The sequence below is a fragment of the Eleutherodactylus coqui genome, chromosome 6, assembly GCF_035609145.1.
Source record: "Eleutherodactylus coqui strain aEleCoq1 chromosome 6, aEleCoq1.hap1, whole genome shotgun sequence".
Classification (NCBI taxonomy): domain Eukaryota; kingdom Metazoa; phylum Chordata; class Amphibia; order Anura; family Eleutherodactylidae; genus Eleutherodactylus; species Eleutherodactylus coqui.
Genome location: NC_089842.1, coordinates 52,363,060 through 52,388,066, shown reverse-complemented (window position 1 = coordinate 52,388,066; position 25,007 = coordinate 52,363,060). Strand labels below are relative to the sequence as shown.

Here is a 25,007-nt window from a genome sequence, read left to right as displayed (position 1 = left end):
TTTTTACCTTTCTAGGAATATTTTTGAACGTTTCACACCCATTGGATGTACATAATGAATTACTATGGGGGGGGGGGGGGTTTGGCTGGGCATTTACTATTGATGATCTATCCTCAGGGTAGGTCATTAATAGTTGATCATTAGGGGTCCGCCGATGTTCTGAACCTCTGGCTTGCTGTCGCCGAGCTGGACGCCCACATTGGGGTCGGAAGTGTGAATGAAGGCTTTGCTTCCATTGAAATTCTAGATAAATCTGTGGGGCTGGGTTGGTTATGCCCCTTCCCAACAAGTTTACCCGTTTTGTATCAGCATTCGTAAGCCTAAACCAGGGATTTGTCCAAAACGTGGAAGAAAGGCTATATTTTTTTTCTATGTTTTAGGTTTCTTCTGCTTTTTGCTTATAAATGCTGATGGAAAATACTGCATAAATATACAAATGTGAATGAGGTCGTAAAAGGATTTTCCAGGACTGAGGTATTGGTGACTCAATATAACATCAGTGGGGGTCTGCCACTCCGGACTCCCATCAATCGGCTGTCATCATCTCAGGAATGGGATGTCACAATCATCGGTTACACGGCCTGAAAGCCGCCTACTCCCACTCGGATGGATGGGATTGAGATGTTCTACCAGGTTGTGCCTGGTAAGCGCTGAAGTGGCCGTGACGCTCACTCGGGTGCCATGGCCACTTCAAGGGGCTGATCAGCGAGGGTCTGAAGTGGCAGACCCCCATCAATATGATATTGATGACCGATCGTGAGGATAGGTCAGTATGTTGGTCTCAAGAAAATCGCTTTAACCCCTTAAGGACCAGGCTGTTTTGTACCTGAAGGACCAGACGCTTCTTAGGGATTTTACCCATTTGGTGGTTTTACTACCCTATTTCTTTTTTTTTTTTTTTTTCTTTTAAAGGGGTTGTCTCGTGGCAGCAAGTGGGGGTATACACTTCTGTATGGCCATATTAATGCACTTTGTAATATACATCGTGCATTAAATATTGGCCATACAGAAGTTATACACTTACCTCCTCCGGTGCTGGCGTCCCCATCTCCATGACGCCGACTAAAGCTGCCTTCTCCCTGGATTAGACGCGTTTGCTCTTTCTGTCCGGCTCGCGCCGCACAGGGCTTCTGCGCATGGAGACGGGGACGCCAGCACCGGAGGGGGTAAGTGTATAACTTCTGTATGGCCAATATTTAATGCACGATGTATATTACAAAGTGCATTAATATGGCCATACAGAAGTGTATACCCCCCTTGCTATCGCGGGACAACCCCTTTAAGCTACAGTTTTTTTTTTATGTGACCTATAGGGATTTTTTTAAAATATGTATTTAACTAACTGTTTTTGTAGGTAAAAGGCTAAAAAAAAAGATTTTATTTTATGTAAATTAGTAAATTTGCGCTAAAATAAAGGAAAGGAACGGGTTCCTCATTTGTTTCGGATGCTTTAATATTTACAGTTTTAGATTACAGGGCTCATACAGCGACTGTTTTGGTTGGTGTCAGTTTTAGGTCATTTTCTTTTTTATGTCTATATTTTATTTTGTTCCGTAATTTATTTATTTTACTCATATTTGTAGCTTTTTTAAAAATTTTTTTTTTACCATCTCTGACCCCCATGACGTCATATAAGGCCTCTAGAGGTCATTGACGTTGCCTTTTTTTTTCTTCATTATTACACACTTTTCCACTGTAGCTGGGGCATCCATAGGAGCCCCAGTTATAGGGAAAAACATCCCTTTTTTAGTGACAATAGTCACTGACAGAGCTGGGTCAGGGTCTGCTAGCATCCCTGCAGCTCTACTGTGCCAGGGGACCCTGACGGTCACGTGATCGCCGGGTCATAGTGGTAGCAATGCTTACACTTTCACTTTTTAGTACATAGCACTCATTGAGCGCTCTATGTACCCGGGAAAGGAGGCAGAAGCTGTTAAAAACCCACTTCTCCCTTCTCCTTCGGGTTCTCAGCTGTGACTAACAGCTGACAACCTCACCTGCTCTTGCTAGATTGCAGGAGCAGAGGCTTTAAGCCTGCGCCGTATTTATGCTATCTGCCAGGATTAAAGCCCAGGACCAAGCGCCGTATATTTACCACGCTTGGTCCTTAAGGGGTTATCCAGGAAGCGGCTGCCGGAATCAGTGGAAGCAGTGCTCCGACTCCTATGTAGTGGCCAGCGGTTGTACTTGCAAGCGCAGCTCTCATTGAAATCAATTGCAGATGCATATCTCATTAATTTCAATGAGAACTGCGCTTGTAATTTCACCTATCTACTATCAATGGCCTATTCTGAAGGTAGGCCATTAATTATTTAATACTGGCCAACCCCTTTAAGCGTATTTACTTATGGTCTCCTCCTAGAAACCTGGCTGCTACCACAGAATCCAAAGTGCAAAGTATCACATCAGCCAGTTATGCCCTCAGCTGGGTCACAACCTTTGTACTCGTGCTGTTTGCCTTTTATAAAACAATAGATAAATGACCGTATACAATATTTAGCCGCACAAGGACTTACTTGTCCTATTTACATTTTATATGGCCTTGCGCTGTCAATAACTAGCTAAATTGCAAATTTGCTAGGCACCATGTGAACTTAAAGGAGATGTCCCGAGGCAGCAAGTGGGGTTATACACTTCTGTATGGCCATAATAATGCACTTTGTAATATACATTGTGCATTAATTATGAGCCATACAGAAGTTATAAAAAGTTTTTTACTTACCTGCTCCGTTGCTAGCGTCCTCGTCTCCATGGTGCCGACTAATTTTTGGCCTCCGATGGCCAAATTAGCCGCGCTTGCGCAGTCCGGGTCTTCTGCTGTTCTCTATGGGGCTCCGTGTAGCTCCGTGTAGCTCCGCCCCGTCACGTGCCGATTCCAGCCAATCAGGAGGCTGGAATCGGCAGTGGACCGCACAGAAGAGCTGCGGTCCACGGAGGAAGAGGCCATCTTCAGCGGTGAGTAGAGAAGTCACCGGAGCGCCGGGATTCAGGTAAGCGCTGTGCGGGTGGTTTTTTTAACCCCTGCATCGGGGTTGTCTCGCGCCGAACGGGGGGGGGGTTTAAAAAAAAAAAAACCCGTTTCGGCGCGGGACATCTCCTTTAACAGTCCTGTTCCATGTCTGCAGCCCTGCTTGGCCCCGAGTGTAAAATTGCAACTACCAGGAGTTGCGGTATACCAGGAGTTGCGGTATACCAGGAGGCACCAAAAAAGACAAAGTTAGCACTTTCATAAATAAATATGAGGGGGAATAAATACAAGCCGTGGCTGCAACAAATACAGTAGCAAAAAGTTCAGCACTCCTACATAATAATGTCTAAATAGATTGCACAACTGGCTATACTAACCACATAAAAATGCAAGGTTCTTAGTGGACATTTTGATCAAAATATGTGGGCCCGTCTATCACATCTCCGTTTTTGAATGGAGTTCCATATACCTGTGTGTTCCTCAGAACGCATCGCCCATTGTTCTAAATGGGACAGGAAGACACATCGCGTGTGATTTTGCACGTGAGTGCGATGCAAGGTTTCCCATTGAAATCAATTGGAAACACTTGCCAATCGTCCAACTTGTCAATCCATCCTTAAAGCCGTGCCTGATGATTGCAACCTCACAGAAGTAATGGGAAGCTTTTTCTGACATTACACGTTCACAAGCACGGGCGAGTTTCATGGCCCAATATCATGCTCCCCGTGTGTAGGGAGCCTAAATCGAAAGGTCTACTCTCTTTGGGCCAAGAGCCTCCAAGTGCATTCAGGGAAAGTAGAATAACTATCCATATAACACCTGGGACAGATGGGTGAATGGAGTGCAGGACTAAAGTGAAGGCAGCCACTCTCGCATCTATACAAATGCAACAAAAAAACTGAAGTCCGCACTTCTATAACAAATACATTAAATGTGGAGATGCACATAAGCCAAGACTGCACCAAATACAGTAACAGAAACACACGCCTCAGCAGTTATACACATTTAGTATCTGATGCGAGCGTTTTGATCAAAATGTGGGCTAAAACCTTGTATTTTTTTTGTGGTTAGTATAGACAGTTGTACAATTTTATGTGCTGATGCATGTGTTTCTGTCATAGCAGGTGCCAGACCTCGCTTCATTCCGTTTGGTAGTCTGCAGGGTCCTCAGCGTACTTGTATAGTAAAGCAAGGTGATAAAAGCAACCTCAAGTTTTCCCACGTATTTGCGCCATAAAACTGGCATTAATATATTAAATCTACCCTAGTTGTTTGTGTATATTCTATAACTAGCTGATATACCCGTCTTCGCCCGAGTTAATTTGGTACTGGTATGAAGTCGTGCTTACTTTAGAGATACCCGAAAAACATATGTTCACCATTTTGCATAATTCTCTGCGTTACCCAGGAAATGCCACGTGGAGGTAACCATGTGACGTTTACTTTATATAAAATGACATCAGGAAGTGAGAGAATTAGATTACGTACATAAAATTTGGACACTAATTCTTTTGCGCATAGAATTGAATAATCAAGTTGAGACCCATTAACTTTTCCTATTTATGACATAATCAATGCTCGTGCCAAATTTCCCGTTTCTATGACACCGGAAAGTGAAAAAATTACATTCCGCACGTAAAATTTGGACGCTAATTCTTTTGCGCTAGAATTGAATAATCGAGTTGGGACCTATGAACTTTTCCTGTTTATGACATAATCAATGCTCGTGCCAAATTTCACGTTTCTATGACACCGGAAAGTGAGAAAATTAGATTCCGTACATAAAATTTTGGACGCTAATTCTTTTGCGCATAGAATTGAATAATCGAGTTGGGACACATTAACTTTTCCTATTTATGACATAATCAATGCCCGTGCCAAATTTCATGTTTCTATTACATTGGGAAGTGAGAGATTTAGATTATGTACGTAAAATTTGGACGCTAATTCTTTTGCGCATAGAATTGAATAATCGAGTTGGGACACATTAACTTTTCCTATTTATGACATAATCAATGCTTGTGCCAAATTTCCTGTTTCTATGACATCGGGAAGTGAGAAAATTAGATTCCGTACGTAAAATTTAGATGCTAATTCTTTTGCGCATAGAATTGAATAATCGAGTTGGGACCTATGAACTTTTCCTGTTTATGACATAATCAATGCTCGTGCCAAATTTCCTGTTTCCATGACATTGGGAAGTGAGAAAATTAGATTCCGTACGTAAAATTTGGACGCTAATTCTTTTGCGCATAGAATTGAATAATGGAGTTGGGACCCATTAGCATTTCCTATTTATGAAATATTCAATGCTCGTGCCAAATTTCCCGTTTCTATGACACCGGAAAGTGAGATAATTAGATTCCGAACGTAAAATTTGGACGCTAATTCTTTTGCGCATAGAATTGAATAATCGAGTTGGGACCCATTAACTTTTCCTATTTATGACATAATCAATGCTCCTGCCAAATTTCGAGTTTCTATAACACCGGGAAGTGAGAGAATTAGATTCCGTACGTAAAATTTGGACGCTAATTCTTTTGCGCATAAAATTGAATAATCGTGTTGGGACCCATTAGCTTTTCCCATTTATGACATAATCAATGCTCGTGCCAAATTTTAAGTTTCTATGACATTGGAAAGTGACAGATTTAGATTACGTATGTAAAATTTTGACGCCAATTCTTTTGCGCTAGAATTGAATAATCGAGTTGGGACCCAATTACTTTTCCTATTTTGGAGATAATCTATGCATGTGCCAAATTTCATGTTTCTACGACATCGGGAAGTTGGAGAACTTTTGGCGAGTGAGTGAGGGCTTTCGTGTGTGTGTGTATGTATATATATATATATATATATATATATATATATATATATAGGTGTCCCTTTAACCCCTTCCCACCCATTGATGTAAGGGTACGACATGGGAGCGGGGTACTTCCCGCAAAATGACGTACCCTTACGTCGTGGGGATAGCGTGAGATCATAGCAGATCTCTCGCTATACCGCAGCGGGAGCCGGCTGTCACTAGTAGCTGGCGTCCCGCTGCAACAGCAGGGGGCATCGGAGATGCGCCCCCCCCCCCCCCTGCTGTTAACCCCTTCCCTACCGCGATCTAAGTAGATTGCAGCAGGGAAAGGGCTCCCTCTCCAGCTGGCTCTCGCGATAACATCGCGAGAGCCCCGCTGGTTGCTATGGCAACAGGACACCAGGTACCGGCACCCTGTATTGCCATAGCCTGTGATCGCTATAGTAAGCGATAATGCATGGCAGGATAGAAGTCCTGCCATGCCTTATCACAGCGATCTGCAGTGCTGCAGTAAAAGTCTCTCAGAGGGACACAGACTGTGTTTAAAAAAAAAAAAAAAAAAAAAAAGTACAAAAAATAAAAATGTAAAAAAAAAAAGTTAAACGCTTTTTCTCATATTGGCATAAAAAAATGAAAAATCCCACATATTTGGTATCGACGCGTCCGTAACGTTGCGTACAATACACTGAACGCGCTTATTATCCTGCACGGCAAAAAGCGTAAAAAAATGCTAAAAAACTGAGGCAAAATGCTAATTTTTAGCATCTTGCCTCCCAAAAAGCGCAATAAAAGTGATAAAGTGTGTACCCCAAAACGGTACCAATAAAAAATACAGTTTGTCTCGCAAAAAATAAGCCCTCAGAGAGCTCCGTCCATGAAAAAAAAAAAGTTACTGGACTTTGAATGCAGTGAGTTTAAAAAAAAATAATTTCCAAAAAAAAGGGGTTTTTATTGTGAAAAACTGGAAAAACCTAAATAAAAGAAATACAAGAATTTTGGTATCGTAACCGTACCGATCCGCAGAAAAAAATGCAGTGTGTCATTTATGCTGCATGATTAACGCTGTAAAAAACAAAACAAAAAATCTGTCAGAATTGATGCGTTTTCTCTCCCTACGATCATTAAAAAAAATAATAAAAGTTTTACAATATAGTTAATGTACCCAAAAGTGGCTCCGATAAACACTACAGCTCGCCATGCAAAAACCAAGCCCTTATACGGCCGCGCCGACGGAAAAATAAAGAAGCTATGACTTTTGAAAAATGGAGATGAATAAATACCAAAAATCGTTTGGTCCTCAACGCTAAAGTAGGCCGAGTCATTAAGGGGTTAAGCTCTGTCAGGGCTGGTTAACCTTTAACTGCATGCATGAGTATGACCAAAGTGTCACTCCAGAGTGCGCCTGGTCATGGTGAGGAGTAGGACGGACGGTACAGGGTCACGGCATGGAGTCTCTTAATATGGGCTGCAAGGTAATGACTATTAATAATCTGCATCAGTAACCTCATTTCTACTCCTGATCGGTCAGAATGATGGGAGCTTCTCATTGATCCTGGCCATGCAGCTCTACTGAGGACCTATATATCTGCAGATGCCGGATCGGAATCTGGCGACGGTCACTGTTACAGCAGAGACCATCTTTGTTCTGGGATGTCACCCCCAATGACCTTGGAGGTCAACAAAGTGCATCTCCTCATGGTGGTTGAGTCATGGAAGCAGTCTATTCATTCTCCTCTATCACATCTGGTCCCGGCAGCCGGGGGAGGACAAAATGCTAGACTGTATAATTCATTGGGGTAATGCGTTCGGTTTTGTTACTGTCGCTATATTGGAAAGGACTGCGAACGACCGCTGAAGACGTGTGTTCTTCATTATTATGTCTTCTGAAGTTCAGTGGAACACAGTGATCAGGAGGCATTAGGGCGATTTGGCCAAAAATAAAAGTCCTGATTTATATTTTTATCCTTACAATCTCTTTTCAGTTGATTTTAATAGCGTTTTTTTCCCCCTCTTAATGAGCTAAAAATACTGAGACCCTTTTTCTTTCTTCCCGTAAGGGAATCACACGCACAGCAATATCTTAAAGGAGTTTCCCAGGACGTAAAATCGCTCCACAACCTCTCTCCTTCCTGGTTGTTGCTGAACAGGACATGTGACTGCTGCAGCCAATCACTGGTTATAGAAGGTCACTACTGAGGCCAGTGATTGGCTGCAGCAGTCACATGTCCTGGTGAGCACCAACCAGGAAGGACAGAGTGGATGTGGAGCAATGGGAAACCCCCCTCTTGCTATGGAATGATGATTACAGAATTGAATGAGACAGCCCTGATAATATGTGGCAAGTAACTGCTGCGTATGGGATTCCCTTATGTAGAAGGAGTACAAAATGTAATTATATACACATGGAGGATTGGACTGTACTCCCTACAGTTATCACAGTCCCCCCCCCCCCCCATGTGTTATGCACACTCCTCCAGTCATTCCAGCCCACATGTACTGAGCCCCCTCATAACAGCCCACCATTGCCTACCCACATGATCCGTTGTCACAGCCCCCATATATTGTGCTCTTGAGCCACTCATCAAAGCCTCCGTATACTGTAGCCCCGAGTCATCGTAGCCACCAAGTACCTCCTTCATCCACAACTTTTGGGCTGCGGTCCTGTAGCTGTACACCGATGAGCTGGGTGACAGTGTAGGAGTCCAGCATAGTGCTGACTGGCTACAACTTGGCCAAATAGTGCTGTGCTTGATTCCTGCGCCGTCACCCACCTCAGCGGCATCCAGTTGCTCTTCTTCCCGCTGTCCTGCACACTTCGCTTATATTTTAAAGGCTTTTACACAGCGAGGATCTGTTGGGCAATAGATGCCCAATAGGTCATCCCAGTAATACACATTTAAAGGGCGCCGCCCGCCTCCATTCACCGTATGCAGACAGTCGTTCATAGACTGCCTATTTACACGGAACTATACGATGTTCAGTTTTCTACGTGCAGAAACTGAACGACAAACGAGAAGGGAGAACTCTTATAATAAGGGCTTATTCACACGACAATCTTGTGCTCGTTTTATGTGTTGTGAGATGCACAAATATGAACTCCATTCTTTTGAATGAACTTTTTTTTTCTTTTACTGACCTTTCTTTTACCTGCGAGGATAAAAGCCGCAGCGTGTTCTATTTTTGGGCATTCCGGTTTCAATGGGAAGGCTGTTTTGTACCTTTGAGGTCAGGCAATTTTTAGGGATTTTACCCATGTGGTGGTTTTACTGCCCTATTCTTTTTTTCCTTTAGCTACCAAAATTATTTTTGCTGCTTTCCCCCCCCCCCCCCTCCCCTCCCCCTTCATGACACATAGGGCTGTTTTTTAAATGTCTTTATCACTGACATTTGAATTTTTGTTTGTTTTATTAGTAAAAAAAATCTAAAAAATGATTTTTGTTTAAATATTTAAGTAATTAAAAAAATTAGTATATTTGCTCTAAAATGTGTGGGAACGGGATCCTCATTTTGTTTCGGACGTTTGATATATAGTATGTATGGTTTTGGATTACAGGGCACATATAGCGACGGTTTTGGTTGGTGTCGGCCTCGTTTTTTTTTCTTCTTTCTTATGTATATATTTCTGCTTTATTCTGTAATTTTGTTTTACTCATTTATGCAATCATGTTTTTTTTACTATCTATGTTCCCCATGATGTCATATAAGACCTCTGGGGGACATTCACATGTTTTTTTTTTTTTTTTTGTTTTGACATTTTTCCACTGTAGTTGAGGCATCCATAGGAGCCCCAGTTACAGGGAAAAACAACCCCTGTAGTGACATTAGTCACCGGGAGAGCTTACCAGGGTCTACTATGACCCTGCAGCTCTGCTGTAGCAGGTAATACCGGTGGTCATGTGATCCCCGGGCTCATGTAGTAGAAGAAACAATTTCACTTTAGTATATATCGCGCATTGAGCAATGTGTACTAAAGAAAGGAGGTGGCTGAAAGAGTTAAAACCCACTTCTCCCTCCTCTGGGTTATCAACTGTGACAAACAGCTGACAACTCTGTTCTAATTGATTGCAGAAGCAGGAGACTTTAATCTCCACCATAATTTTACACATGGCTGGGCTTTAAGCCCGGGACCAAGCGCTGTATATTTACAGTGCCTGGTTCTAAACGGGTTTAAGACCTCGCATGGCACTCGCGTACCGTGGGATGTGCATGTGAGTGTGATTTGAAGTTCCCAATGAAATCAATGGGAAACGCTTGCGATCTTCTGACGTGCCTGAGGATTGCAATTTCATAGAAAAAAAAATCAAAAAACACCCCACGTCGCCGTGAAAAACGCATGTTGGCAAGCGCGATATCGGGCCGCGTTTCTCGTCTGTGTTAATGTAGCCTGACAAAGATAAAATATAGGGTGCCAGTAGGACCAGTGATATAAACTAAAATAAAATTGTCCTGATATGCGGCAAGATAATATTACTCCAGTTAAAGCACCATCAGCCGCACATAAGATATTGAAACGGCCCTACCAGATGCCGGAGAAGATGTTTCACATGTCTAGTTTCACAGATGATGTCAGGGAATTTTTCCCGTCTGTGAGGGGGTCCGAAACTGTGGGGAAGTAAAACAGGCCCGGTGATGCAGCTGTCTCAAATAGCCCTGTGATCTAGATCACCCTAAGTAAGGGTCCCTTGAGCTGAGCCGTTCTCGTTTGTGCGCGTGACATCATTAATAGCTCATTCGCTCACGCAGCCTGTTAACGGGCAGTTATATTGTTGGCGCATTGCATGAAGAATCATATCAGTGTTTCACATTCACTGTATAAGTGACTGAGAAGGATTGAACGAGCGGGGGTTAAACCGAACGATAAGTGATGATGATTTTTATGCCTGCATGTATGCCTTGGTCATCCGGCTTACAGTTAGACCAAACGATTAGCGTTGACTTTGGCTCACATTTTTTTTAAACGATTATCGTTACTTCTAAAAGCACCTTATGTAAAGCAGGGCGATCGTCCTGAGAAGGGTGGCCCCACAGTGCCTCTGAGTCTAGAAGACCCTAGAAGGTCCTAGCAAAAATAGGTCCACAAGTAATCAAAGTATTATAGTTTTAATCTTTTCATCCCCCTCATCTACAACTTACAATTTAGTGGTTCTTCATAAAGGAACAGTACTTGTACTCTGCCCTCTTTCTCATAATGTATATCTGATGACCAGTGTCTCGTGGATAAATAAGTATTATCCTGTAAGTATGTAATAACTCATTATGTAATGTGTTGCTTTATTATACTTTGACATCTGGTTTTTAATTTTTTTTACAAAATTGTCCTTTGTAGAGATAAGACTTGTAATCAGTTCCCTGTTCCGTGGTCAGAGGTCAAGATAGCACATGGGCTGTAAATGTATGGATAACTCTAGTGGTCAACTTCTTACATTCTGGGGATCGTGGCTCTGCAGGGCATTGACCTGTCCCATGTAAGCCAATGACCCTTGACACAAGACCGCCTCATGATAACACTTATCAGACGGGTGTAAATTCCTCTCACCATGCCCCTTGTATCATAAAGGGAGGACTTTGCCGCGACCAACATTTTGCCATGTGTATATTGGGTTCTCTTCATATTACAATTGGAATCTTCTCCATCATAGGTTCTGCCTAAAATTCCAGGAAAAGCGTGCCATGCTGTGCTATGTTTTTGAGAAAATGATGGAAAACAATAACTACTGGATTCCATCAGGGACTGCCGAGTTTCATCAATTTTGACAAATCCAATGAAATATATCCATTCTACTAGTGTATAATGCAGCAGAATAACGTAAACCTGAACGGATGCTTATACTGGAGGGGGGCACTCTTGATGTGTTGATTACAACTAGTAGGGGAGGTTTGGGTGATCTGTGTATATTATACTGGGGGCGCTCTGGATGTGTAGATAATAATATGCCATGGATAAATAAAAATCTCCTGCTCTCCCGTGTATGCACAGCACAATGACAGCTGCGGGTGTGCCGCGGGTATGGACTGATTCAATTGACTTCAATGGAAGCCATGGGAGCCATCCGTGCAGGAGATCCACTGTAAAATGTTGCGATTTCTTCTCGCGGGTGCGACCCGCACGCCGGGAGAAAAAAAATCACATCCTCATGCATTTATTTGCCCTGCAGATGCTAATGCATCCCTATAGGCTTTTGGAGCTGCGGATCTCCCGTGTGGGAGACGAGTATAGATTTTATAATTAAAGTCCGCACCTGGACATAGGGCCTAACGTTTGTGCGCCCATTCAGATGGCATGGGCCCCAGCGCGTATACGCTGAGGCCGCCATGCCGTTGCCCCTACCCTCCCCCTCGCCGGCTCACCTCCTCTCTCTTCCCGTCTGGCTGTTTGCAATGGAAGGGGGTGGGACGCGGGTAGAGCTAGGCTCCTGCCACTTGTCTGCAGCCAGCAATGGGAGGAGGCGGGAAGGGGGCAGAGCTAGGCTCCTGCCACTTGTCTGCAGCCAGCAATGGGAGGAGGCGGGATTAGCTGCACTTTGCTCCGCCCCCTCCTATTGCAATTAGCTGGAGGGGAGGAGAGAACAGGGAGGGAGTTTAGCAGTCACGCTGCCAAACTTGCTCCCACCTTCCCTTGCCGGTCGCTGTCATTAGCTCCCATAGGAGCCCATGCCCCGGCCAACGTATTCCGGCCCGAAGGATGTGCATCAGATCACAGCGTATATTGGTTGTCAGCTTTAGTCCTGACGCAGGCTGTCAAAGACTGGAGCGCCCATTTGTTAGAGTGCATTTACACGGCGATTCGCCTGCACTATTTCACTGCGTCGCAGGATGCAGGACATATGGTTTTCAATGAGTGTGTTTACACGTGCGATTTTTCTCTCGTAGCGCGGTGTGAAATAACGATGTGAACAAAATATTGCAGCGTGTCTGATGTTTGGGGGCTTCTGCTGAGGAAATGCCATTTTTTTTTCCTATGGGAGCAGAAAAAAAAATTCTACATTTTTGCTCCCGTGAGTAAAATATCAGTTGATCTTCACACGCATAAAAATCGCAAATGCTGCGAAATGCGTGGCACGGGCATAAAAATCGCGGGTTTGCAAGTGTGATATCGGTCAGAGTTTCTCGGGCCAGTATTGCACTCGCCCATACGAATACACCGTTGGGGAAAAGGAGAAAAATAACTCGTTTGCTACCTGCCGTCATGGTGCTTTCCCTGTGGACTCCCCATCATTACCCCTAAGCATTCTCTCCCAAGCATAGACACGGGGTTTTCTGGTTTTCATGTATGTGGCCATTATTTCCTGGTTTCTTCGATATTCATCCTTATTTACTGTTCTCTTCCTCTATGGTATATCGGATATTTTCTGATAGGTGCTCACATATATAGAGGCTGCCTAGTACACTCCTTCTGTATGCAGCGTATGCCCGTACACATTATAGGTCTGTGGATACCATGGTTTTCTTTGGGATTTGCCAAAAAATCTATTCCAGGCCTCCCATTGAGGGAAGTGATCGGTGAGTAACCTTGTGTATAATTAGTCTGTGACAGAGGTGACAACGTGCCAATATCGCGTCAGGATGTGCGAATTATAGGGAACCTGTCACCTACCTAAAGCACCATAAACTAAGTTATAGTGCTGTTAGGGCGGTGACGGGGAGCCGGGGGGTGTATCTTTTTTTTTATACTGCCCATTTCCTGGTTCCCACTGCTGACGTCCGTGCGCTGGACGAAAATCCGACTCTTCAGATTCTCGCCCAGTGCATAGATTTCAGCGTCAGGAAACGGGTGAGTATAAACTGCACCCCGGCACCCTGTCACCACCCTAACTGCACCAGAAGTTACTTTATACTGCTTTACGCAGGTGGCGGGGTCCCTTTAAGTATCAGGCTGCACCTACTGTTGATGAGTAACATTAACCCCCTGAGGCTACATTCACACGGGTGAGTGGGATATTGGGCCGCGAAACGTGGCCCAATATAGCGCTTGCCATTGTGCGTTTTTCACGCTTCTGTGAAAATGCGATCTTCAGGCGCGTATTTAACAGGCGCAAGAGGATCGCAAGTGTTTCCCATTGATTTAGATGGGAAACCTCATATTGCATTTGCATGCACATCACACGGTATACAAGTGCCGTGCAATGTCTTTTAAGGTCCCCTTGAAAACAATGGGTGAGGCGGTCCGAGGGACGCCAAAGGATTGAACATGCTGCCGTTTTCATCTTGGCATCATTGCCATAGAGGAATAAACTAGTTCCATTCCATTCATAGTAATGGAGTTCATATTCGTGCGAGTTTGGTGCGTCTCGCAATGCAAAAGGCCACGCGAGATTCTCACCCACATGAATATAGCCCAACAGTCACGTTAAGGCTGCTTTCGCATGAGGGTTGTGCGTTGCGAGATGCTGTGAAAGGGGTTCATATATGCGTGTGAGATTTGCGCATGTCCTATCTGTTGCCATTCCTTAGAACGCATAGCCAATTGATTTCAACAGGCGCTTGAATGCATCACATGGCTCTTGTCTGCCGTGGGATGCGAGTACGATGTGAGATTGCCCAATTGAAATAAATGGAAAACTCCTCCGATCCTCTATGGCGCGTGGAACTCACACGACAGGATCCATATTTCGCAGATGCCTAAAAACGCCTTGCAGGCACGGGTAAATGGCACATTCGCGAGCGCAATATCTGGGCGAGTTTCACGAACTGATAATGCGCTCGCCCGTGTGTAGGTAGCCTCAGGCCCCATGTACACGAGCGGGTCGGACTCCTGCCTGCGGGAGCTCGCACAGGAATCTGACCCTGCCCACGGCCTGTGTGGGCAGGCGGCGGAGCCCACACAGACCTAATTGCGGATGGTCCACACGGCTCGCCGTTGGAAATGTGCACGACAGAATGTCTTTTTTTTTTTCCTGCACTACAATGGAGCATGCTGCACTTTTTTTCTTTGAACCTAAAGGTCTGCACAACGAATCCGCGTGCATTTGCAGATGCCCATGCTTCCTTATGGGCTGCTTGATTTTGCGGATCTCCTACGCAGATTCCACAAATCCGCCCGTGGACATTGGGCCTTAGACTGGCATAACGGTCACTTTTTTTTTTATTGCAGATTTTGAATTTGTCTCGTATAAGTATATTTAGCGTTGAACTTGGTGGCCTCAAGTGTATTTTTAACCCCTTACTAACAATTTGAGTCTTGAGGTCCAGTAAATTATATTTCCTTGTGTGTTCCAGTGGTCATAACATATTTTTAATATTTTCGGCAAGTTGGCTCTAACAGACCTTGGCATTTGCAGGAAAAGTTCTAGTTCTTTATAAGGGCCGAGTTTGGGTGCGTATAACCCATGTTAAAGTTTTGCTGGGGTGGGAGTGTTGCGGGCAATGGGGGGGGGGGGGGGGGGGGAAGCAATTTGGTCATTGTTTTTTGGGATTTATTGGTACTGTGTTTACCAGATGGTAACATAATATTTATAACTGTATTCATGGGGGGGGGGGGGGGGTTGCAGGATGACTTAGCCAATTTGAGGTTTATATGGATTTTAGACTGCTTTTTATTTCTGTTCTAGAAAAGTAAGATGAACATAAAAGAATGGCTGTTTTGGCATTTTGTCGTCCTCTTTCCCCCCCCCCCCCCCCTCCTTTACAGAATTTGCCTCAATCGATAAATGTAATATTTTATAGTAGGGTTGTTACAGATACCAATTATGTGTAGCTTTTTTGTTAGTTTTTTTTTTCAATATTTAAATCCTTGTGTAGGGGGGGAGGGGGAGTGTGTTTTTTTTTTTTTTTTTTTTCTGTAAAAACACTTAGATGCCATGGTCAACAATGACTGAAGTATCTGTGAGGTTAAACAGCATAAAGAAGTGCGTAGATGAACAAGGGCTCAAAAGACCCCCCCCCCCCCAACCTGCGTATGAGACAGAGGACTAATATGAAGAGTTAAAGTCCAACTTAGTGTTGTTATCTCACAGCTGCCTTGTCCTTATTGTTTAATCAGAATATCCTTTAGTATCAAACAAAGCAGTCAAATATTAGACTTCCTCATGGCCAGGGGGTAATGATTCATCACTTGGAGATTTCTCTTCAAATATTAACCCTTTAAATTGGGCTCACTCCATTTCCTGATCATGGTCTACATTTGATGTTTACATGGGGAAGAGCTCCCAGATTATACACCAACGAACTCCATAGGCCTCCATTGGTTTGGCGGAAGCCACACAAGTGTTCTTTTGATCTCCTCCTGTGTGATATACATGGGTATACTATTTTTTGCGGTATGGAATAATGTCGTAGACAGCGCTACTCTATACATGGGTATCCAATAACAAGAAATAATAGATATTACAAAGATATTTCATGAGGAGCTCTGCATTATACAGAATGGAGCAGAGAACCGAAGAGTTGGCTGCTAATGCAAGAACGATCTTCAGAGTAGTCTGTGGGAGAAACATGGACACGGCTGAGTAAGACCTAAATGAATGGTGTCCTCTATGGGAGGTTCCACCTACATTTGCATCTGACTGTCATTTACGCAGGACCTGTGTACTCCATATCTGTGACTAGGGGCATTGACTATAATGGGTCTCATTTCTATTCCTCGTGTGGTGCAGAGTGTTAAGGTAGCAGAAATGCAGTCCTAAGCTCTCGCTCATGACCTGAAGGTTGTGGGTTTAATCCCCATGTGTTCTAGGTAGCCGGATCAAGGTTGATTCAGCCTTCCTTCCTTCTGAGGTCGGTAAAATGAGTACCCATTGGGTCTTGGTGACAATTGGGTATTGATTGCTAATTCTGAGGATAGACCATCAGATTCTACAAACTGGACAACCCACTTAATCTATGATCGGGCACACTTTCTCTTGACTTGTGAGAACACGGGTTCCCATTGTCTTATGGTCCCTTTTGTTTACAGCTGAGAACCGGTGGATGCGACAAATAGTGGATAACGGGAAGTCCAGTATTGTGCATAGATCCAAGGTTTCGTACACTTCCCCATAACTAGGTAGATTTCTCACCCAATGAAAGGGAAGTGCGGGCTGAAGCAATGGTGTACGGAGGTTTTGTAAAAGGTTTTAGTAGAAGTATTTGTAATTTCTTTTTAGCCACAAAAATTAGGACATTTTTGATAATTCTGCAAAATAATTGCTTCTGGGGGCTCTTGTAGCCGAGTCTTTAGGTCCTTTTACACGCAATGCTTATCCTTCAAAAAATCATTCAAACGAGCAAAAGTGAAAGATGTAAATGCAGCCGAATGACGGACGATAAATAGTTTGCTTTTCTATTGGTTGTTCATTTTATGCAGGCGTAAAAATCATCGTTGAACTCTACGACTGAAGATGGCAGCTTTACACAGCCATCATAATAGTTCGCCATTTTTAGTTTTCTCTTTGCCATTTTTTGATATTGACAGCGGTTGTTAGTGGACAACTAAGGCCCACGTTTATTAAGACTGAAAGCAGAACCTTGTGCGATGTTTGCTCCAAAATTAAAGGGGTTGTTGGGTTACTCTATTATTATTTAACTTTTTTTTAAAGAACCGTTGCACTGGTGTTAATACAAATCCAGAACTACTTACCTGTCCTCTCCCTTGGCGATCCAACTGCAACCCTGAAGCCCCCCTGGTCTTGGTTTGGAGCAGCTACCACCTGACTGCTGTAGCGCCCAGGTGCCGTTCTCTTCGCATATCTGCTCAGATGCTGTGGGTGGATATGCCACGAGAATGTCATGTGACCACTACAGCCCCTGATTGGCTGCAGTGATCAGGTGATAGCCATTCCAAAAAAAGAAAAGCTGGGAGGGTGGCCACTCTGGATCTCTGATGGGTACGTAGTACTGGATTTGTTATTTTAACCCCTAAAAAAAACTCATATAGTAATCGCACAACCTCTTTAAGACACGCTGCTAGATAAATTTGGTACATTTGGTCTGTGCAAAATGTCCGAAGTGTCTGTTATGAGCCGGGGTAGATATGCACTACAATTTGCACCATCTTTTGGCTTCAGGGCGCATGCACACGGGCAGATTGGATTCCGCATGCAGGAGCCCGCAGTGGAGTCCGACCCTGTGCCCAGCCGGCATCCGCGCATGCCTGTATTTTCTTCTTTTTCTCTGTACTGCAGATGGTCCACATGGCTCGCCGTCGGACATGCACAGTACAGATTTTTAAATAATTTTAACCCCTGCATTTCCCGCAGAATACACAGCCCATCTGCAATTTGGTTGGACGGCTTCCATTGACTTCAATGGAAGCAGTCTGTGTGGGAACCGCAGTAAAATGGAGCATGTGTGGGGCATGAAATTCTGTATATTGTAACCACATGGGATTGGGATTTTATAGCCATCATGTGGGCCCTAGAAGTCTTTATTTTGACTATGTGAAACCGTGTCTCACTGGGGTGCTTTTCATTATGGGGGGCCCGCTTATAGCTACAGGGTGGCCACGGAAAGTAGGCCGGCCCCACACTCTTATGGAAGCTGTCTAAAAGATAATCTGTCTTTGTTGCCCATAGCAACCAATCACAGCGCAGCTTTCACTTTACCTCAGCAGTGTAGTAACCAATCACAGCACAGCCTTCATTCTACCTTAGCAGTATATGAAATGAAAGATCGGTTGCCATGGGCAACAAAGACCGCTTTCGTAAGAGTGGTGAAGATCCGTAGCCCACCCTATACATGCAAATAATGATACATGATTACTGTTCACAAATTCTTGGCCAGCACATTCTCCATGCACTGAAGTGGAAAGGTGTGGGGGGCCGACGTCTGGCTCACGGCCCCCCTGGGATCCACCTGTAGGCCTGATGTGAAGGAAGCCTTCAGCAGAGTCTTCAGACTCCTGGCAGTCCTGAATGTAGAGAGCAAGGAGCGCTCGGTCGCTGAGGGGTGGGGGCAATCAGCGAGTAACAAATGGCTTATTGTAATGCTGGATATAAAATAATCACTTCTTTTCATTAGGACACAAAGTGAACATGAGGAATGTTATAGATTTCGCTGTTCTTGGCTCTTTTTGCTCCATCCTTTTTTTTTTCAGCATATTTGCATATTTCCGTAAAACAGAATGCAGTTGTATAAACCGTCCATGATAACTGCAGCCCCCTACATGCGGGGTGAACTTTGTTTCATCTAGTTCCACAGCCTGTTTGCATCTACATTGGGGCACATTCACACTTGCCCCGCTTTGATTTCTGTTATTTGGCTCCATCTTCAAAGCCAAACCCAGAAAAATTGCTGCAACCACCGGACCCAAAAGTGCCGGATGAACCCTATTGACTATAATGGGGTTCATTCAGCTGCTGGAATTCCAATTAAAATGCTAGTTTATGTTGTCCGGGGTACTGTATTATTCCGGATGTATAAAGGAGCCTCTGGTGTAATGTGACCGGGCCCTTATCGGTGTCACGTTATTAAAGTTCTCTGAACTATCCGTTTTTGTTAAAAGGGTCATCTGCAGTAAATTGGTCACAGATTATCCTGCCATTGGGACCCCTAGTGATGTGCTCGGCTATCTGCGGGCCCGCCATTGAAAAGACTCGAGTGGTAGTTCATATGCATGACTACCGTTCTAGTCATTTTGGGGACTGCTTTTTTTTTTTTTTTTTTTTTAATGGGTCACGGTCCCAGCGGTTGGACCCCCATCGATCAGATAACCCACCTTATTCTGTGAGACAACCACTATAGTAGGTCCAAAATTCTTTGTTCATTAATTTTAAAGGGGTTGGCCACTTCAGGGTTAAATTAAAATACAAAGTTTTTTTAATATGAATGTAGTTGGTTGGTTATAAAAGTCTGTCCCGTTCTTCTGTATGACAAGGCCACCTCCTCTTTACGTTCTGACTACCCTCCCTCCATCTGTAAGATGCATGTTCATTGAGGGGCATATGACCTGAAACTAGCGATCACTGAGCTCTGTCTATGGCTGCAGCAGCTTGTGATGTTGCATAAACAGGCTGCTGCAGCCTGAAGGCAGTATGTCAGAGAAGGAATCTAAAAAAGGGGAGTGTTAGCAGTCTGTCCTGTACACGGGCTGCTGCAGCATGTAAATGCTACTTCAGTGGGGAGGCCCGAAGTTATGGTGCTGGACACAGCGGGAGTAGGACAGACGGGTATTGGCTTATTTTTTTTACCTTGCGGGCCATCTCTGCCTACAAATGTAACAATTCGGAAAATCCCTTTTAAAAACTGAACTCCAACCGTTCTAAAGACACACTAAGGGCTTCTCTGCTTGCTGAGAAAATGCTGCACGGTTTCCAATACCAGCAATGGGGATGAGGTTTCAAGAATCATTGTCCACGCTGTAGATTCTGAAGGTCCGTTTACATGAAATGCTTCATCGTTTGAGCGAACGATGTCAGAGTTCACTCATTCGCTCGTGCCGCCCGTTTAGACGGGCAGATACATCATTGGTTCGTCCGAACGAGAAATCGTTCAGTCGTTCACATTCGCTGTATAAGTGACTGAGAAGGAATGAAAAATCCTTGGCTGCGTTTACACTGAACAATTATCGTTTATTTGTGCTTGTTTGAACGCTTTTATGAATGATTATCGTTCTATGTAAAAGTTAGTTAAAAAAAATTAGTTAAAAAAAGACCGAAAATGAGCGATAAACGGTACATGTGAACGCAGGCATCGTGCACTTTTCGTTTGAACAACGATTTTAAGGTGAACTTAAAATCCATAGTTCAGCTACTGACAGATAAAGCAAACACCTGTCAGTAGACCGCACACTGTTATCTGCACGGGAGTCGGCAGATAACATTTGTATTCTGCCGCCAGCTTAGAGCAAAACAATGTAGCTGTGTGCACAGCTGGGCGTGTGATTACTCACATGCTGGGATTTGCAAACATCTCCTGGAGGCCCTTTTACATGCAAATGAAGATGATAAAGTGTTAATGGCCATTAACACTTTATATAAATAGATGGCAAAATATTTTAGTCCTTTTGAAAGATTATATTTGCATGTAAATGGGCCTTTAATGTATCCGTCACTATGACCATTCTGAAGGGACGGCTCTAGGCACGTAGTTTTGACCACTTGGTTGCAGCTTCTTCGTGGACATGAAGTCCTACAGAACACGCAGCTTGCAACACTGTATTATGTAATCTCATGTTGCAGAATCCAGTCTGCTGCTGCCTGGCAAGGCAACTTCTGCAACATTGTCTCAGTGTAAAAGCCTGATTTCTTCCCTCTTCGGTAACACTTTATCCTGTTTGTGTAATCCACGGACCTTTCTGCGTTCCTGGTAGTAACCTATACTAGTTGAGAGGAAGCCGGGTGGAGTTTCCTCACTCTTCACATACACAGTGTAAGGCTGCATAGATTAATAAGCTGTTAGCACAGACAGGTAGTCCCGGGATCGTCGCTTCCCTCTGCTCCTTGGTGTGTCTGATTGTCAGCTGGGTGGGGATGTGTACAGTGCTTTCGGGTCAGGTGTCACTCGTCACATCGGCGTTACATGTAATACATAACTCAGATTATTTCCTTCTCTTTTAGGTATCTTCCTTCTTTGTGACTGAGGCATTCCCATTTGCACTATGGAGCGATCCCAGAACAAGGTGTGTGGCAAAGAGAAGAACATGAATGTTGAAGAGCCACTTTTTTTCGCAGCTTGTGATTGTGAGGAGGACATCAGCCAAGGAAAACCCATTCGAGGAAGGACAAAGGCACGCAGTTTGTCTGCATCTCCAGGACCTGGAAGCAGCAAGGAATTCAGGTGGGTGGAGAAAGATGTAGTGGCTAGCTATTTTTCACAACATGATCCCTGGTGGCCCAGTGGGCTGCTGTTTTGTGAATTCTTTCAGCTTTTATTTTTTTGGTAATTTCTACCCTTTTATGTTTCACAGACTGTGCTCTGTATTTTTATATTTTATGCAAATGAAAACAAAAATGCAACCTGGAAGAACCAACATAATTTAGAAGGCCTTTTCCATCTTTGAGCATTACTGTTAAAGCGCAGGCCCACACAACTAGGCACCATTAAAGGGGTTGTCCCGCGCCGAAACGGGGTTTTTTTTTTTTCAACCCCCCCCCCCGGTCGGCGCGAGACAACCCCGATGCAGGGAGGTAAAGAAAGCTTACCGGAGCGCTTACCTTAATCCCCGCGCTCCGGTGACTTCAATACTTACCGCTGAAGATGGCCGCCGGGATCCTCTGTCTCCGTGGACCGCAGGGCTTCTGTGCGGTCCATTGCCGATTTCAGCCTCCTGATTGGCTGGAATCGGCACGTGACGGGGCGGAGCTACACGGAGCCTGCATTCTGCACGAGCGGCTCCATAGAAGACTGCAGAAGACCCGGACTGCGCAAGCGCGGCTAATTTGGCCATCGGAGGGCGAAAATTAGTCGGCACCATGGAGACGAGGACGCCAGCAACGGAGCAGGTAAGTATAAAACTTTTTATAACTTCTGTATGGCTCATAATTAATGCACAATGTACATTACAAAGTGCATTATTATGGCCATACAGAAGTGCTTAACCCCACTTGCTGCCGCGGGACAACCCCTTTAAATTAAAAGAGTCAATCGTTACATCATTTCATCATCCTCCCTCTCATCACAGCTGTACAATGGGATGATGCTTATGCGGGGAGGAGGATGAAATGATGTAATGATTGATGATCTGATTGGCCACATTGGGATATGCTTTAGTATTTAAGGGGGTATGTTTTAATGTGATTCATCCTTGAAAAAGACCGGTAATCAATCAAAACGTTGCGTGGTCATTTTTATCCTATAATGGAGGAATTTTTGCACCAAAGGATTCTGCTGCTGTTCGCATCTCTATACGGACTGTCGACCTACTGGGAAATCCTAGTCCATTTTTCTTGCACAGTTTTGCAGTTGGAGAAGCCTCCCTTGAGAAGGTAATTAAAATTAGTGCTGCTGGTGGTCGAACATTTTGAATAGACAGAGGTAGTAATGCATTAACTAGGGTTACATCATTATCTTGATTCATTGGGGTCTTAGTGGTCAGAACCCCAGCGATCACATATTTATAAACTATCTACAGGGCAGGTTTTTGGTGGATTAACCCCTTTAAGTTGAGCGGTGCTTGCTGTTCCCTGCACAGCATCACTTAACTGGTCCTGTGGCTCCTTTAGGGCTCATGTCCACGGGCGGGTTTGAATTCCGGGATCCGCGCAGATGATCTGGAGTTCAAGCCGCCCATAGACAATCATGGGCGCCCGCAGCTTATAAAGCATGCGGGTTTGTTTTCCGGACCTTCCAGACCGGAAAACAAATCACAGTATGCTCTGTTTTGCCGCCAATCCCGTGGGGGCTGCTTTCATTGAAGTCAATAGAAGCCGTCCAATCTGCGTCACTCCGGGTGTGCTGCGGGTCTCGCAGAAGAGCAAGAGATTTTTTTTTTTTTTTTTAAAAACCCTTCACTGCGCATGTGCGGGGGTCGTGCTCGCCCACATGCACGGAGGAGACGACAGGCAACCCACACGCATCCGGACTGGAAAGTGATGTTCTGATACCGCATGCAGGGTGGGATCTTGCGGCGGGGCTCCCGCCCACGGAACCTGACCCACCCGTGGACATGAGGTCTTAGGGTAGATGTTTATTAGGCGTAAGGGTAAGTTGTACCCGAAAGACTCAGGCGCAACTTTCATTGAACAGCATACAGACACCAGTCCTTTTTTATGGTATAGCCTCATAGGCTATATTGTGGCTGTCTATGGAATCATACGGCCAGCACATGGCCCCGAAATACACTGCCGGTCCCTTAAAGAACAAGTATTGGTCCCATAGTGAATTGCTCAGTGGAAACAAACCTCCGCTGTTCCCAAGGAATGTCCTTTTCATGTCGTTCTTGGCACCGCAGAAGCGTTCTGATAAGCAATATTATTCCATTGTTGGATTTCCAAAAAACAGATTGTTGCATCCTCCGCTGCCAAATGTTATTAATTTCATAGCTGGGTTGCTGAGGAGGAAGTTTTGTCTGCCCGGATCACACAATACATAATAAACAGTCTAATGCTCAGCCTGAAAGGAATGCAGAGTAGATTTTATTGTAGCCAAATGCAATATAAGTTACAAAGCTCCGCAATGCAATAACTCTGACCGCCTCACCCCTGGACTTATCCACCGGGCGGAGTATACTGCTGTCGCATAGCCTGCCTCCACATTATTTAGGGGGCTTTCTTACATATCGTAGGGCATCGGTCACCTTGATCCATCTAATACATAAACTGCCCCATAGTGCACGGCTTCTGGGAGCAAGAAACCGTTTCTTAACCCCTTAATGACCAGAGTGTTTCAATCCCAAAGGACAAGACTTTTTTTAGCAATTTTATACATGTGATGGTTTTATTGACTACTTATTTTTCTTGGGCTACCAAAATTGCTTTTGTTGCATATATTTTTGTGACACGTAGGGCTGATTTATTTATTTCTTTAATACCTTTTTCAATTAAATTTTTTTTGTTTTGTTAGGGTTAAATGTGTATAAAAAGTAAAAAAAAAAATGTATTTTTTAGGCCCCCTGCACACGGGCGGAAATTCCGCGGCGGGATTTCCTGCAGAATTTCCGCCCGTGGAAGCTGCCATAGGATTACGTTAGAAAACGCAATCCTATGCAGACGGCCGCGATTTTTCCGCGCGGCATGCTCTATTTCGGCATGCAGAGCCCCGCACAGAAATGTCACTCCCTGGCCACTGGCTCCGCTCTGCGTATGCGCCGGCTGGGCGGCAGCCGCCACATCACAGAGCCACGGGAGCAGGTGAGTGCCGCGCTGGTCCCTGCAGGGGCTCAGGTTTGGTCCCACTGCAGAATTCTCGCAGCGGGATCCGACCCGGCCGTCTGCAGGAGGCCTAAAATTAGTACATCAAAGCAAAATGGAGAACTATAAATAAAAAAAAAAAAGTGTAGGAATAGGTTCCCCATTTGTTTCGGACATTTGGATATATACCTTATATAGTCTCTGATTACAGGGCGGCTATGACAACCGTTTAGGCTGGTGTGGACTTTTTGAAAAAATATATTTGAAGAGTGTTTTTCCAAAATTAGTCACGTCCACTTTTAAAGATTTCGAGCCTTATGGGTAGAGAACCCCCTGCTTCTGTTACATGTATACAAAATTACAGAATACAGTAAAATAATACTATAGTTTTTAGATTTTCTCTAAAACTATTCCTTGTGACTTGACTCCTTTTTAGAAAAAACCTCGTCATTTGTGTTTTATTATAGATTTTGTTTTTAATTTTATTTTTGTAACTTTTTTAACCTATATGTCCCTCATGTCGTCATAT

General features: G+C 44.3%; 1 protein-coding gene across 3 annotated transcripts in view; it reads left to right on the top strand.

The window, feature by feature from the left end:
- The window catches only part of NADK (NAD kinase), an 84,292-nt gene that overhangs the window by 6,604 nt on the left and 52,681 nt on the right, over positions 1–25,007 (top strand). For all 3 annotated transcript variants that reach the window (XM_066606833.1, XM_066606831.1, XM_066606832.1), the window contains exon 2: positions 21,248–21,467. In XM_066606833.1, coding sequence (XP_066462930.1) covers positions 21,289–21,467 — 179 coding nt within the window. In that variant the 5' untranslated portion in view covers positions 21,248–21,288. The remainder of the gene's footprint in view (positions 1–21,247; positions 21,468–25,007) is intronic.